Consider the following 17,743-nt stretch of genomic DNA (forward strand, 5'->3'; position numbering starts at 1 on the left):
CGCCTGTCGACGCAAGCCGCGCTTGTTCCCTCCCTTTCTGGCACTCGTGCTGCCTCTGCCGCCGTGCCGGCGGCGTTCTGCGCTCGTGCGCAAGTGTGTGTGTGCGTAAGGAAAAAGGTTCGTGATTCGTCTGTGGCAGAATCGGGCCGCTTCGGGGTTTCGCCGAACCAGCGACCGTCACGAGACGAAAGGTTTTCAGAAAGCCCAGCTTGGCACGTCGGTCATTTGTATTTGGAACGCCGTAGCAGAAAGAAGGACTCGGGCGAACAAGCGACGAAGCGTGCGAACGGAGTGGAGCGGCTATTTAGCTTTTAGCGCCCTTTTTTGTTTTATTTCCCCACACAATCCAACGGCAAACACGCATTTTGGCAAAACACACATTTCGGCAAAAAACAAAAATTAAACTAACTCTTTCGGACGAAAAACAAAAACGAAAAAGAAAAGAAAATCAGAAACAAAGTTATTTAATGTTATTGTATGTTGTGTTCGTAAACAATTTTTTTCTGTTCGATCCACGGTTTAATAGAAATAATAATACAAAAACGATATAAGAAATCCAAGTGATCTCGGAGTGAAGAGAAGCATTCATCATCATCATCATCAGCATCGGCTTCGGCTTTGGCGTCAGCTTCATTATCGAGCACGAGAACAAGCACTCACCGGCGAAGCGGGCGAACAAAGGAGACGGAGAAAGAAGAGAGTCGCGTCAGTCAGTCCAGTCGCCGGCTCGCAAACAAAATTCAAAATTCAAAATTGCAAAGCACAGTGGGCCACATAGCGATCAGTTTCGATTCCTTTAGTTTTCTTTTTTGGCACGTCTTTTGTTTTTTTTTTACAAATTATTTTTTGTTGGAACTCGTACGCTGATATTTTGTGAGTTTCGGTTAAGAGGAAGAAGAAGCAGCAGAAGATCGAGGCGAACGAATCAGCGGCAGCGACAGCGACAAGGAGGCGACGAGAACATCGCAGCAGAGCCGAGCAGCGCAGTCCAGCGAAGAGCTGACGAAAGCGAAGGCGCAGATAAGTAAGCAAAAGAAAAATGAAAACCGAAACGGATCTCCTCGAGGATCTCGGCCATTCGTACATATATTTTTTTCAAGTGTGTCTCTGGCAGTGAGTTTGTGTGTCCTCCGAAAACAAAGAAAAGCCAAAACTATACCAAGGCAGACCTTGCAACACGAACTAGTACAAAGTGCAACACGAAGAGAGTACCAAGAACCGTTAGCGAAAACATTGCTTCAGTGTGTCTGTGTGCGTGTGTCTGAAATATACAAATATATATATATTTTTTTTTTTATTGAAGAATCTTCCAATCTTCCAAATCTAATAAATGTAAATAAATATTTGACTACTTGCAGTACAAATACAAATACAAAAACAAAAACAAAATAAAAAAAAGAAACAAAAATAACAAAAAATCAACCCAAAACCAAATCAAACCCAACGATCGGCTGGAAAGCCAACGAACAACCAGGAACAGAAACCACCGGAGGAGGATGCGCCACTGATCCCGGAGAGCAATGAGAAGCAGCAGCAGCAGCACAGAGAGCGCAAGTAGCAGCAGTAGCAGCGACAGCAGCAGCAGCAGCCACTCAGCAGCGGTAGCCACTTATGTAGCGGTAAATGGCGAGCATGAAAACTGAAATGCCGCCACTGCACGCGGCAGAGGCGCTTGCCGCCGCCAGCAGTGACAGCGGCGGTGGAGCAGGCGGAGGAGGAGGAGGAGCGGTAGGAGGCGGTGCAGCGGGCGCCGGCGGTCCTGGCTCCGTTGTGGGTGGCAGTCCGCCCGCCACGCCCAACGCCACGATCAGCGCCGCGGCCGATTCCAGCGACAATCAGCCCGGCACGCCGCAGCCTCCGCAGCAGCAGCAACAGACGCAACAGCAGCAGCAGACGCAGCAGCAGCAACAAGCCCAGGGAATGGGCGCAGATCCCCAGCAGCAACAACAGGCCTCGGGCATCACCCACCAGCCCTACGCCACACACCACATGTACTCCTCCGCGGCCGGACAGCAGCAGCAGCAACAGCAGGTGCAACAGCAGCAGCAGCAACTCTACGGCGGCCTTTACGGCGGCGAGATGCAGCACCAGCAACAAGGATACGCCAGCAGCTACATCAACAGCTACGAGCAGTTCTACCAGCAGCAGCAGCAACAGCAGCAGGGCTCCGACTACGCCTTCGGCGTAGGCCTGGGCGGCGTGGCCGACTACGGCAAGGGCACGGCCGGAGTGCGCTACCACCCGTACCTGCAGACCCCGACATCGGGCCTGGGCATGCCAGCGGCGGCCAGCGCCACGTCCGAGGACGCGGTGAGTGCGCCGAGTGCCGTGAGCACCACCACGGCGGCGATGAGCCCGCGGGTGGTGAGCAGCAGCAGTCCCACTTCGACCTCCTCCCACCTGCAGCTGGGCAGCGGCAGCGGCCAGACGCCCGGATCCCCAGGAGGCGCCGGCGGCGGTGGCTGTAAGTTGCAGTGCAAGAAGTGCGGCATCCTGACCACCAACGAGTCCGAGCTGCAGGAGCACATTGCCAACGTCCACGGCGAGTCGCCGTACGGCAGCAGTGGCTACGCCAGCTCCCCGTACATCAAGGAGGAGATGCCCACCCCGCAGCCCCCGAACGGAGGCACCTCCGCGGCCAATCCTGGCGAGCTGCTAGACCTAGACTCCCAGAAGATGGTCTACCACCAGCAACTGCTGCAGCAGCAGCAGCAACAACAGCAACACGAGGCCATCGCCGGCCTGCCGCTGGGCGCGCTCCCCGACCCGCTGCACTCGATGCAGTCCATGCAGCAGCGGGCGCTACACAGTTGGGAGCAGCAGCAGCCGCAGCAGACGGTGGAGGGCCTGCCGCCCTACATGCAGCAGGGCCTGGGCGTCGGCCTGGGCCTGGGTGTGGGCGTGGACAAGTCCCCGTACTACTCGCCGAAGCAGTCGCCATACCACCAGACGGCCATCAAGCAGGAATACGGCGCCCACGCCATGATCAAGTCCGAGTACCCGGACTCGCAACACTACGTGGACAAGTCCTTCGACCCGACGGCAGCGGGTGGCGGCGCCAGCGAGTTGTGCGGCAGTGTGGCCACCAGCCCGGCCGAGTTCCCCAGCACCACCACGGGCGGCCCGGGCCAGGAGAGCGGCACGGGCGCCGGGCCACCGGGCGGCGGATACCGCGGCTTCGAGCCGCCCAGCTCCAGCTCGGTGCTGCCGGCCAACAGCCTGACCGCCAAGGCGGCAACATGGAAGTCGAACGAGGCGCGTCGCCCCAAGACCTACAACTGCACGGCCTGCAACAAGTGGTTCACCAGCTCGGGCCACCTCAAGCGCCACTACAACACGACGCTGCACAAGAACGCCGTGAAGTCGAGCGGTCAGCCGGACCCAGCCACGCTGCCCATATCGGCGCACCACCATCCCTCGCGGGACCCGGTGACGAAGCCGAGTCGACGCGGCACCGCTGCAGCAGCTGCGGCTGCTGCTGCCGCCGCCGCAGCGGCCGCCTCGGGTGGCAATCAGCAGCAACAGGTGCCGCCACCACCACCGCCGGCGAACGTGCCACCACCAGAACCGCCCAGAAGTCCACCCGATTATGGAGGAGGAGGCGGGGTGGGAGCGGCGGGCGGCGCTGCCATGTCCCAGTACTCGGCCTCGCCCTCGCCCACCACCCAGCAGCAGCAGCACCTCCACCACTCCAACGGCTATGCCAACGGCAACGGCGTCGCCAACGGGTACGGCGGCTACATGCAGCAACAAGTGCAATCAACGACAAACGCTTCACCACAGCACGCTTCCAACAACCAGCAGCAGCAGCAGCAGCAGTTGCAGATGCAGCAACAGCAGCAGCATCATCTTCATAACAACAACAACTCCGTTTTGAACGGTCACCCAAACGGGCTAGCAGGTCCCTCCGCCCCACACAACAACAACAACAACAACACCACCCAAATGCCGTCCTCCCAAATGAGGGGCCTGCTGAACGAAACAACAACCACTCCGCCAATAATAACAACAACAACAACCCGAGTACCACCAACAATAACAGCAACACCACCACCACCCCCACAAACAACAACAACAGCAATGGCGGCAGCTATAAAGAGCGAGCTAATGGAGGACAGCAACCACACCCACACCCACACCCACATGCACTCCCTCACCCACACCCACACCCACTTGGCCACCCACAGTCGCAGCAGCAACAGCAACAGCTCAATGGCCACGGAGGAGGCGGAGGAGGAGCAGGAGCTGGCGGATCATCAGGCGGATCCGGAGGAAGATCACCTGCAGCATCAGCAGCAGGCGGCGGCAGTGGCGGAGCAGCAGGCCTATCTGCTGGCGGCGCGGCAATACCACAGCAGCACGCCCATCAACAGCAGCAGCAACATCAACAGCAGCAGCAGCAACAGCAACAGCTGCAACACCAATCCCAGCACGCCCAGCAGCAGCAGCAACTCGCCCCTTACTATCTACCAACAGGAGCCGCAGGTAACGGATTTCTCGCGCACCACCCCGCCGCCGCAGCTGCTGCCGCCTATGGGAATGCTGCCGCATATGGCAATGGACTACAACATGCTGGCTTTGGATATGCCCATGCCCATGCACACGCTCATGCCGCCCAGCATGCCCAGTATGCTGCAGTGCAGCAGCACCAGCACCACGCCGCTAGCTACTACCACCACCACCAGTATGCAGGACACTATGCAGCCGCTGCAGCCAGCGCAGCTGGTGTCCCACTACCACCAGGCGGTGCTCCCGCTCCCGCTCCCCCCGCATCATCAACACCATCCGGAGCAGCAGGAGGAGCAACAGCAGCATCAGCATCGGGAGCTTCACCAACTGGATCAGCAGCAGCAGGCGCTAATCCTGGCGCAGGGGGACAATATGCCGCACAGCAGCAGTTCACCCACCAGCAGCTCCCCACCGCCGCTGCAGCAGCCGCCGCCGCCCACCATGGGCATGCCCATGCCGCAGCAGCCGCTCACCACCACCACCACAGCGCCGCAGCTGCTGCCGCTGCCGCTGCAGCCGCCGCCGCCGCACATCACCAGCACCATGCCCATGCCGCCCACCATGCACATGCCCATCATGCCGCCGCCGCCGCCATGCTACCAGCAGCTGCAGCCGCTGGACCCCACAATGAGCTATCACACTATTATTGGTAGTGGCGGCAACCCGACCTCGGAGGCCACCTCGGCCGGATCCGGAGCGGCGGGCTATCCGGCGGGCAACCACCACCAGATCACCACTAGCGACGGCCAGATCCTGCAGCTAATGCCCGCCTCCCTGTTCTCCCCTTACGCCCCGTTGTCGCCGTACTCGGTGGCCGCCCAGCGGTCCCCGCAGGAGGGCGACCTGCCGCCGATGCACACCCTCACCACGGCGTTGCACGCCCACCAGCAGGCCCAGCAGGAGGCCCAGACCCCGACGCTCACCGTGCTGGCCACTCCCTACTCGCCCACGGTGAGCAGCTCGCGGGCCACCCCCGCCCTGGAGCTGGACCACGGTCTGGCCACGCTGATACACCACCAGCAGATGGATCCGCAACTGGATCCGTACCAGCTCCATCACCAGCAGCAGCTGGAGCAGATGCAGCAGACGCAGCAGCAGCTGGAGCACCAGCAGCAACTGGAGCAGCAGCAACTGGAGCATCAGCAGCATCTCGAGCAGCAGCATCACCAGCAGCAGCAGCAACTGGAGCAGCAGCAGCAGCAACAACAACAACAACAACATCAGATCCTGGCCCAGCCGCCGGCGAAGAAGCGACGAGGAGGCGCCACACCATCGACAACGACCACCAAGCGTCGGCGCAACAGCAGCGTGGGCTCCACCTCGCCGCACTCGACCACGCTGCCGTCGGGCAGGATCAAGTGTCTGGAGTGCGACAAGGAGTTCACCAAGAACTGCTACCTCACGCAGCACAACAAGAGCTTCCACTCCGGTGAGTACCCGTTCCGCTGCCAGAAGTGCGGCAAGCGCTTCCAAAGCGAAGACGTATACACGACACACCTGGGGCGCCACCGCACCCAGGACAAGCCGCACAAGTGCGACCAGTGCCCCAAGCAGTTCCACCACAAGACCGACCTGCGGCGGCACGTGGAGGCCATCCACACGGGCCTCAAGCAGCACATGTGCGACATCTGCGAGAAGGGCTTCTGCCGCAAGGACCACCTGCGCAAGCACCTCGAGACCCACAACCGTCCACGGGTGGTGGGCAAGAAGTCGGCGGCCGCAGCAGCCGCAGCCGCAGCAGCTGCGGCGGCAGCAACAGCCACTTCAGCAGCAACTGCCGCCGCAGGGGGGGGGAACATCACCTCGACGGTGGCGGGAGCCGCTCCCGGCACCATCAAGGCGGCATTCGCCCGCGCGCTGACCGTCACATCGGCGGCTGCCTCGCCCACTGTCATGGCCTCCGCGTCCAATCCCCGCCAGAGTCTGAAGCGGCCCATCGACGATGTGGCCGCCGACGACGACAGCCTGTTGGAGGACGAGGAGGACGCGATGGAGATGAAGATGATAGAGGAGGAGGATGAGGAGGAGGACGAGGAGTTGGACGACGATCTGATGATCAAGCAGGAGTTTATCGAGGAGGAGTACCAGACCATAGAGATGTACTAGGGGGCAGTCCGGACACGGTGTTGAAATGCTTCCTGGCTTTTGGGAGCGACTGGGGGAGGGGCAACTGAGTCCTGCCCGCGTTGCAAGACGCAGCTCGGGCAGCGCTGCAGTTGGATGGTGGTTGTCCTGGATCGGCTTAGTCTGGCTCTTGATTTAGGGTTCTCCGCCAGCTGACATTTAATTACTTGCTTTAATGACCGTTATATATTATTTTTGATTGAGGAACGAATTAAGAAAACACGCTTTGTTGCTTGGCAGGCAATAACTCGCTGTTTTTTCCCCAACTTGATTGCCAAAAACACAAAAAGCCGCAGCATTTCGATCACTTGGACGGGCACTCCTTGGGCCCATTAGGCCCGGACCTCCACACATCCGATCATTCCTGTCGGGCCATAGAGGGGGGAGGCGCCAGAGATTTGACAAACACACACACACACACACACACAGAAGAATTCCTAATTGTTGTAGCAGAAAATTATTTAATTTTATTTTGTACGTTAACAGTTGTATTATTATTTTGTAATGTATAACCCTGTAACCATAGCCTGTACGCTTAGTCCTAAATGTGTAACACCTCCAAGTATACCTCAGCAACAAAAGAAACGCTTACATCAGGGCGATCGCACACCACGTACATATTCCACTCTATATATTATATATATGTTACCGCCTAGCTTGATGATTTTTTTTTAAAGCCCATTAGTTATTAGATCGTTAGTTATTATATTTTTGTATCGACAACAAATGCCATATACACGATATGTGAACTAAAAAGCAGCAACTAAATGCCAATCGATATATATATACGGATATATATACCAACTCTAGTTACTAGAACGCACATATGCATATATATATATTACTAACCTCGATCATATATGTGTTAGCCTTAAAAACGCCAAATTACAGAGCAAAGGATACGAAAACTTAAACAAAAAGCTAAATCAGGGATATTATTATTTTAAGAAACCAGACACACACTCCCCACACATGCACGAATACCATATAATATATATGCTCTATGATATATATCCTTAGTTTAGTTGTCCCTAACTTATGTTCCACACAAATAAAACCAATTGTAATTATTTAATCTTCATTTTCGCCCACCACCACCCTTGTTTGTAATTATTATTTTTTTTTTCCTACTTTTAATTGTTAACCAATTTAATGCTTAATTCGGCACGCCTTCTAAGTATTTTTTTTACAACCGGACAAATATTAAATGCCAACCACAAGCCACAAAAAAGAAATTACATAAAAAAATTGAAAATTAAATTGAAAAGTCTTTGTTTTTATTTCCTCATTATTTTATTCTTTCAGTTTTCAGTTTTCAGTTTTCAGCTTTTTTCTTTTTTTCAGAAAGAGTTCGAACCTCGCACCATATGTCATAAAATTTAAAATAAATGTTTTTGCTTCTTCGTGTTTATTTTTTTCCTTAATTATTTTTGTAGAATTTCGTTGTTGTGGCTGCTAGTTCCGAAGAAACTACGTGCGTGTCTTTAATATTTCCTTTTCTCCTCTGGTTTCTCCTCGCCTTTTATTCCTTTTCTTTCTTCTTACTCTCTTTGTGTCTCTGTGTCTCTGCCGTGTTTTCCGTTTCATTTGTACGGAATTCTTTGCGAGATAGAGATTTCTTTTGGACATTTTTTTGCGAAGAAACGCAGCAAAGCAGAAGGAGTGGAAGAGACGGCCAGAGGAGAAAGACAAGCAAACGACATGTGTAGATAAAGAGATATGCCCTGCTGAAGGACATCTTTGTGCGACGTCCTCCCCTGAGCCAGTCAGGGATCTGCGCTGGATAAAGGGTCCATTGTGCGATCCTCAGATAGCCTTGGTCCGAAGGGGGTTTCGGTTGCCAAGGACTAGACTAAGATCCAACTAAACCAACTCCTAGTTACTTCAGCATAGAAACCAGGCTATAAGTCATCATGAAGACGTCTCCTGCTGTATCTGTGTCTGCATTTGTATCTATGTATTTATGTAGCCTCGTATCTACGTATCCGTGCCTCTGTCTTCTGCTGGCGCGCGATTCTTGCGGCCGCCGTGCGTTTTCTTGGAGTTTTTTTTTTGTGTGTTTGTTGAACATAAAAACTGGTTTCCTGTACATATGCTCATCCAGCAACAAACCATCTGTAATTTTAATTTTTCGGCAAGATGTTGCCCTCCCATCTCTCTCCCTCTCCCTCTCCGTCTCTGTCTCATTCTATCTCTCTTTTGCCGTTTCTATCTCGGCTTTATTTCGTTTTCGTTTCTTGTACATTTATGTTTTTTTTCCTCTTGTCTTTCGGCTGAGATTTTGATCGTTTGTCCAGGTAGAAATTGTCTACCTAAATTTTTCGGATGTGTGCATGTGTGTATCTTGTAGATACCAAGGAAAGACAGTAGGGGTCGATCAGTCTGTCCCGCTCTCGTAATCCTTGAAATGTGTTCTTTATGTTCTGATCTCTGATTCCCTCTTCGCTTCTTTATTCATTTCGGTTCTCGAGCCATTCTTCCTCCTCGAACGACAGCGTTAGCTCTTACCATGATTCATAGTTGCACACACAGATCCAGATACAAAGATACTCACAGATACACACACTCAGATACTTGGGAACAAAAACAACTAAAAAATCTTCCTGCCACAAAATAATATATAAAATAAAATAATAATATAGACTGGAGAACTGAAGAACTTCTCTGCACAATACACAATAGCTTTGCCTTGTCAGGCTTTTGTGTCTTTGTTTAAAAGAAGATAGAGACGGGGGAAGGGGGAGAGAAAGAGATAGAAAGAAGAAGAAGGAGCTAGGAAACAGCAGATGGACAACAAAAGAAAGTATATAGAGGATCACAACATCCCAAAAACAAACGAAAGCATCCATTTCTTAGGTGATCGATGTGCAAATTCTGCAGTCTTCTTCCTAAATCTTAAAGAACACCCCTACCCCCTAACCCCTACCCGCCATCCTCCGCCCTCTTCTCCCTTCAAAGGAAGATCTGGAACATGTGTGATTTGCTCACTTCCTCGATTCTTTGTTGTTGGTGTTTGCTTTCCGTTCGAGATTCGGTTCCTCCTGCCTAACTGTTCATTTTTTTCATTTTTCTTGCATTATTTATTTGTGATTCTCAGGCTTTTCACCAAACATCCCTTGAGATATTCGGCAAAAAAAAGGAGAAATTATGAGAACCTGGATATCTATTCTTTGGCATCTACATATAGTTCTTGAGAGTTCTATGCTGTGGCTTGCAATCATTTCTGACAAGGACATATGGATGGGAAATTTATTTCAACAAACAGGATGGGTTTAAATTAAATTAATGCTGGGTTTATAGATCTTTGGGGTTAATGTTTTCTAAAGACAATAATAAATGGGTTGAATTGGGATAAACAATTTATAAAAAACTTGTGCAATAAGTCGTAATCGTATTTATTATGTTTGAAAGTAATAGTTATGATTTTTTCCAACAAGTAACTCCCATAGTCGATTGACTACTAGTTTCCAAAAATATACACCTTTTTGGAAGAACAAAATTATGCCTAAATCTGTCCTTTTTTGTTCACTTTAGTAGTTTAAAGATAATACCATAGATATATAAGGAAAGTGGGCTAACGAGCAGAGTAGAAATGTACCTGGTATTATTCAGCCGATATTATGGAAGCTCTGTCTTACTTTGAATTTCTTTAAAGTACTATTTTAGTTTCAAAGCAAAAAAACTAAATCTAATTGTCAGTAAATAGGTATTCCTAAATAAAAAAGGATTATATGTATACCTGTCATCTATATGCATCAGAAATCCTTTTGCCCCATTTCAGGGCCTTTAGTCGGGTCTCTGCATGAAAAAGGTTAAATTAGAGCTGTCATCCCAATTGACATCCAACACAGAAACTCAATCAAATTAGGTCGACGGCGAGAGGGACACAAAAAATGGAAATTATCAAAGCCCTTGATGAAATGACATCCCCCCTCCCTTTTCCAAAACTGTAAAATTTTCTCTTATTCTTGTTTTCATTTTTTTTTTGTTGTTGTTTTTCCTTTTTTAATCATTTGACTTTCGTTTCGAGAATAAGAAAATTTCTTTCCCATTACTTTCCCAGAGTGCTGTGCTCTTCTTCTTTTTTAATTACCAAACATCTGACAGCATCCTGAAATGCTTATTGTGTTGTCCACACACACACTCGCACACTCGCATGCTCGTTGAGTTACTGGCATCTTGGCTGTTGTTGCTAACCTCTTCTGGCTCACTAATAGCTAGAAAAAAAAGTAAAATAAAAACCTACCCCCGAGTTATGGCGTTAGATATTTGATTTCCAAAATTCAATGCCAAACGGCAACAACAACACACACAACAAGTTGTGTAGAGGCAAGATGACAGGATAGCATGGCGGTCGCATCATCATCATCGTCCCGCTCATTATTGTCTTGAGCATCTGCCGCCGACGCTGGCCAAGACCTCAGTCCGTCTGTCCGTCTGCTTAGTTGGTCTAGAACCTAAATTACGCCGCTTGGAAAATGGCCAGATACATTTAGAAACTAAAGATACATACAGGATGAGGGCCTGGAAGCTGGATCTATGCACAATCGGCTAACGAATAACCAAGATGATCTCATCCTTATACTTGCAGCGTTTTGGGCTTTATGGGTTTATCGTTATTAAAATTATTTGTTATTTATTAATAGTTATTTATTTATTTACTTATTTTTGTCATTGTCAAAGTTAATTGTTTATAAAGATTGTTCATATTTTATATGGCTTTATTTATTCCTAAATATTCTAGTCCTTTCATTACCTTATTAGAAATCCCCTGTTTGATTTTTAAATTATATACAAATTATTTTTAATATTTAAACAAACGAAATAAAGTAAGTAGGGTAACTTTTTATTCCAAAAGTTAATAATTTTCTTCAATATTCTTGTTCAAGGGTCTTACTTTTCTCAAAACCTATATCATTTCTAAACACAAAGCAATATTTTATTATTTATATTATTAAGCTTAAGAAAAAAAGCTTAAAATGGTTAAGTATTTATTTTTGGTGTGATAGTTTACGAAAAAGGTTTATTCCTTCCAAGAAACATTTCTCAACCGTTGAATCTGAACCAAAAGTAAAGTAAACACCAGAGCATCCCAGTATTACTCACCTTTTACTTATTATTTTAAAAATCTGATCATTATTAAAATTTTAAGTTATCCTGCCTTAGCTACCAATAATACTATTCTAAAAACCCCATTTATTGAATCTTCTAGCTGTTCATTGTCCATTTGCAAACTTTTATTTTGATCCCAAATCAAAAGACTTAGGCAACGAACTTTATGGCTCTCCTTTGAATTTCCAAAAAGAAAAAAAGTCGAGATTCTCCTCAGAAATGGCCAAAAAAAAATCGAAAAAGAAGAAAAGGTGTCCGGACTCAAAGCCATAATAAAATGATATATGCGGCAGGGGGCGGGGTCGGGTGGGCGGGGCAGGCCAGGCAACAGCAACGGCGAAACGTCGTCAAATGGCGCACAGCTGCGTCAACAACAACAACAACATGGCCAAAAGAAAAAAAACTAAAATTGTTGCTACATTTTGAAGCTTCACTTCATGTGTGTGTCCTAATTCCGATTCAACAGAAATTTTTGTCTCACAATCAGTTAAAAAAAGGCAACAAAAACGACAAACTGAAAAACGACAGACAAATATAAAGTAAAACAAAATAAATCTTTTTGAGACCCGCGAACGAGTTTCGAACAACAAACCTAGCAACAACAAGACCAAAGTTTAGGCAAAACTTTTTTTTTATTTTAGACTCTTTTTTGCTGTCGGCGCTTTATCCGATTTTGTGCGCTGGCCGCTTGTTGACTGTTGCTGGTTCTCCGCTCTTTTCGGATTTTTTATGACGAGTTTCCGCTAATTGCTGATGCGCTGCAGATTAACTAAGGCCCACAGCCAGCAACAACAAAGCTGGCAAGATGGATGACCGCAGGATGGCCAAAAGGGGAGGGGAGTGTACCACTCCGTTGCATGACTCCAAACGTAACAGGGCCACAAGCAACAGCCAGCAACCAAATTAGAAAACTAGATTCGCTTTAATTATAAGATTTTCAGTGCCAGTGCCAAGGGGAGTGGGAGTGGCGGTGGGAGGGGTCGTGGCTTTTGTTCTATGTGCTGGGGTCTATTCCCTAAACTTCACACGCCCGTCCAGAATTCGGACCTTCGTGCTTTCGGATGGTCTCGATCTAAAAGGATATCTGGTATTAAGATGCTGCTACCGAACTATTTTATGAGCGGCTTCTTCTTATATATTTTATCCTGTTTATCTATTTTGTTGAAGTGTTGGGTTGATTTTTTCTTTGATTTTCATAAATATTAAATGCACAGACAAATATTTGCTGTGATATTGGAGATTATGAGGAGACTAATGAGGAAAATTTACAGAAAAAGTATAGAAAAAGGTATAATTTAAAAAAAAATATATATTTTTAGAAAGAATTTGTTTACAATTATATTTTACAATTAAGCAATATTGCTATTATTATTGTGTCTGAAAGATTTTTTCCCAGTGTAGGGCCTAAGCCTTACGGCTCTTCGGGCTAAATGAGAAGAAGAAGGCAGCCAAGCCGAAATTAGAAGATGAAAACAATAAAGGCGTTCCCCTTGTTTCTTTTTTTCATTGTTGCTGTTGTTTCTGTAGATTGTGGGCCACAGCAGAAAAAAAAACATATAGCTACAAAAAAATAAAAACAAAAATTGAAAAAAACCAAAAGAGAAAAAGAAGAAGAATCAAACGAATTATAAGAATTACGCTGAAACCGAAGAGGAGGGAAGGGGCCCAGGTGGGCGGGGTGGATGGGCAAGGAAGAGGAGACATCTAAGATATCAGATTATGGAGCGCTATGGCTTGAGCCCGAGCTAATAATTCCAAAGCGAGTGAGGGATACAGGGAGGGTGGAGTGTGCGAGCGAGACCGCTGTGGGACCGACCATATAGGCATAATGAGTTATAATTGGATTAGAGATTTATTGGATTTGATGTCGGGCTTGATTTCTTTATATTAGAGCCTTACACGAAGCCCGAACAGCTGCAATCGGCTGAAAACATTGCAGATACAGATACCGAAACATTAAGAGCAAAGATACAGATACTCAAGCTTCGCCCTGTCAGTGACTAATTAGCTCTCTAAGCATTTTTATTTATAAGCACCTTTTTTTTTCTTTCCATTGCAGTGTCACCTCGGAGCCGGCATTCCAGGTCCTTCACTCAGAGGCGCATCAAAATTTAAGACAATTGCATTTCGGACATGCCCCAAGGACTCTGGGCATCATTTTTGGGTAAAATTTCAGCAGCAAGGAAGTGCTCCTTGCCGAAAGAGAGTGGAGATCTAGCTCAGGCAATCGGTACATGAATACTTTTTTTCGAAAACTAAGCCCCAACGGTCGTTGGCTCAAAATTTAGTCTTACCTTTTTGTTCTGCCGCATTGCCGAGGCTAAAATAAAATATAAGGATTGGATAAGTTTTGCTCTAAAAACTAAATAAATTTAACGAAAGTCTATACCACTGTACACGGCAATAGTTGAATACAGACCTGCTGTATTACGAAGGAACCCCTAGCAGAGCAAGGACGAAAACCGAAAGAATTGTCTCCTATATCAACATTGTGCATATCATTTATTGAACAAACGAGATCGAAACTAAACAAAACAAAACAAAACAATAATTAAACTTAAATAGCAAAGGATTTAACGATTAAACGAGGCAATATATACTTTTAGTTAAAATTGGGAGTGTTTGCAGTGCAATATAAAGTGTTTATTTTTTTTTTAGAAATAAATGGATATACCTCGGCAGGGAATCAGCTGAGAAGCTCAGAACGTAATAGAAATCTACCTCGTTAGAAGTAAACACTTTTTAGTTCGATTCAGATTCTTCCAGAAAACAAAGAAACAAAGCAAAGAAACGTCAACTAATTATACGTAAAACTAAAACAAATAACTTTAAATACAATTGTTTATATGCTCTATATATATACAAGCTATACATATATATACACAAAAGATACTTTAGGCTTAGAGGACTCTGGTAGAGCCGCCCTGCGCCACTGCGGTGGGCCGCCCATCCCCCTGGTTTTTACCCACGAGTTGCGCGACCTTGTCATCAGTTTAAATTTGAATCTTTACAGTTTGGCCAGCTACCGAGAATTTGTTGCTCAAATGACAATGCAACCCACCTCCCTGATTGAAGAGGGCGGCGGCCAGGGTCAGGGCCAGGGCCGGCTTCTACACATTTTTTTTGGGGGCTCCTCTAAACGCCCCCCAGAAGAGCAAGAAACCCATCTCAACAACGAACAAATAATTGAGAAATGAAAGTTACACAGAGAAAAAACGGTTACGAAACAACTGATTTCGATAGCCCGGCGGAAGGACATGGCATTTAACTTAGTTTGATTTTTTATTGAAAGAAAAGGTTAAGCTTTCACCTTTGCTCGGCTATCAAATGGTTTCTGTTTCTCTCCGACTCTCAATCTACTTCTGTTTTGTGTTTAGACCGTTTACTTAAATATAGTAATTTTTTTTATATCATTAACCTAGAACAGAGATCATTTAAGCAATATATAATGCAGGAAGCCATTCGGTTCGGTCTTGAAATTAAAAACAAAAACGGAAACTCGAGAAAACCTAAAACATATTTGAATTATGTAGCAACTACATGTTAAATTTTAGAAATTAATTATTAAATAAAAGTAAAAGGGGAACCGAAGCCCGCATTAAACACATACATACATATATACGAACATGGAAGATCGGGTATATGCAACATGCAACATGCTACATCAAAGCAACACACGAGAATGTATATTTAAAAAAAAATTTTTGAAAGCACCAAGTGAAGAAAATGGAAAACCCAAGAAGCCGCCAAAGAGTTTATATAGAAAAAGTTGAACAATCGCCAAAAACGCATAAATCTTTAAATGTATGTAGTAGAACTTAAAAGAAACAACACTAAACACTAAAAACTAAACTTAAACAAACAATAATGCAACAGGAACCGTGTACCTCTCTGTCTTCAACAACTACTGGCACTAAAAAAAACTACTAAGAAGTATTACAACTTGAATATTTAAAAAAAAATGTTTTAATCCAATAAATTAATTGTGTAATGTGTGTGCGTGCATGTATATTTGTACATTTTTACAAACTTATAGCCACCACAGGCACCAGGGCCACAAACTAGACAGAACCCTCAATCGTATCAGGAATTTTAAAAAGAGATTTTATATTTAGAAGATGTTGCCAACAAAAGAGTATTTAAAAATTAAATATAAACGTTAGCTCAGTGTTCGGGCCAAGTACTACCCATAGTATCCAAAATCTTAGTGTTAAACCCAAAGCCCCAAGTCGAAAAAACCGAAAGTCGGAAATCCAAATTGTAATCCGAATAAAATGAATTTATGCATTTCTAGCAGAGGGAAAGCCCATTGTTTCTCCCACTCTATTTGTGTATCTCAAAATATTATATATAATTCTACATATGCCTATATGTGTACATACATATAACGAAGGGGGCTATATCTGTAAACCCCCCAAAGCAAGAACCTCAAGCCCCCAGCCCCACACAAGGAGAACAATTTTGACACACGACAGAGAAAATGGAATTTTTTTTTGAACCGAAATAAAGAATGTAAACTACAGTCTTTTGGTATTTTATTGGGTCTGGTCTGGATCGGGTTGTACATAGTTGGATGTGTGTAATCCAGGGGGCTGGAGAGTCCCCCATAGCGCCGGCATGTTCCAGCATAATTACACATAATGATGATGATAATGTTGAACTTGAAACTTGATTTTCACGTACACGAACACTTTCCACAAACACACATGCAGCTACTGTAGTGCACTGAAAAAAATAAATAGGATAGGAAATAGTCAAAAGTTTAAAAATTAAGTTTAAAATTAAATTCATTTTTTTAAAATTTATTATCTATAGAAAGGGAACTATTTAATAATATGAAATAAATGTACCAATCCCAATAAATGGGTATCCAATTAATATGAAAATTATACTAATTTTTAAATATTTAAGTGGATTTTAAAAAGTTTACAGCCTTTAAAATAGCCTAGAAATAAACTTTTCAAGCTTGAGAAGAGAACTGATTGGGAGTTATATAAGGAATCTTAGAAATTCTGCCTGAAAAATAATAAAGTTATTAATAAAATCATTTTGTAATTAGTTTCTACTTTTCAAGCATTAGATATCTAAGTTAGGAACTAAAACTCTTAAAAATCTTTAAAAAGTGACACGCATTTTTGCACAGTGCATGGAAACGCACTTGAGGCACAGCAGGAGCAGGAGGACAAGCAGGACAGAGGAACTCGCAGGGAATAGGAAAACGAAAGGCAGAAAGGGGCCGGAGCACAATCACGCAGACCGTGTCCAATTAAAAGGCGCCGTACATCATTTCGAATGCAGCCATCGCCGAAATCGAGAAAATCTACAGGTGGTGGCGACGAGTTTCCTGTGCTCGGAAAACTCTGAAAAGCAAGGAGAGGCAAGAAGCCTAGGGGGAGGGGGCAAATGGGAAATGGAATAGAACGAAGGAAGAACGCACAATGGGCTACGGCAGAAGTGGGCGATGCCCGCACTTGCAGCCGACTGCAGTTGTACTTCTTATCGTTTTGTTTGGAAAAAAATCAGGTGGGAAACACGCACAGGGTTTATGCGGGACAGTACGAATACTTGTTCCTGAAATTAATCATATTTTTATAATGGTATAATTTAGGGTTTAAATTCATTGAGTATTCCAAATGTCCATACTTTTGTATGCCAGTAGTTCGAACGTTTGCCCAGTCACTTCTTAGAATTTTACCTAATGATTAAAATTAAAACTTAACACCCTCAACAAAAAAAAAAGGATTTCTCACAACATGGTAAAGACTTCTTTTTTAAATCGATGTTCGTGTGTTCTAGAATTTAATCTGCCGCATAAACTCCTTTGGAAGATAAGCATTTCAAGGACGGCCGAGAAGAAAACAGTTTTTCTCGTTTTCCTCTCTCTCTCTCTTCTCGCCACTTTTCTCTCGCTCTCGCCGTGTTCCTCCCCGTATCTCTATGTCGAATTGTGGTAATTTATTGTTGCACGGCAAGTTAATGAGTCCCGTGTGAGTGTGTC

The 17,743-nt window shown here is 45.9% G+C and overlaps 1 protein-coding gene across 2 annotated transcripts; it reads left to right on the plus strand.

The window, feature by feature from the left end:
* Window positions 1–213: 213 nt before the first annotated feature.
* Window positions 214–16,267, plus strand: zld (zinc finger protein zelda). 2 transcript variants are annotated; one of them, XM_070276489.1, is made up of 3 exons: window positions 214–1,024; window positions 1,359–5,938; window positions 13,805–16,267. In XM_070276489.1, exons 2-3 carry the CDS (start codon window positions 1,624–1,626, stop codon window positions 13,858–13,860), a joined length of 4,371 nt encoding a protein of 1,456 aa, XP_070132590.1. In that variant the 5' UTR covers window positions 214–1,024; window positions 1,359–1,623; the 3' UTR covers window positions 13,861–16,267. The 2 variants fall into 2 exon arrangements, with proteins under 2 accessions (XP_070132590.1, XP_070132585.1); XM_070276484.1 differs by lacking the exon at window positions 13,805–16,267 and having other exon boundaries at window positions 1,359–7,725.
* Window positions 16,268–17,743: the final 1,476 nt, after the last annotated feature.

This window comes from Drosophila bipectinata, chromosome XL (genome assembly GCF_030179905.1).
Source record: "Drosophila bipectinata strain 14024-0381.07 chromosome XL, DbipHiC1v2, whole genome shotgun sequence".
In the NCBI taxonomy this organism is placed as follows: Eukaryota; Metazoa; Arthropoda; class Insecta; order Diptera; family Drosophilidae; genus Drosophila; species Drosophila bipectinata.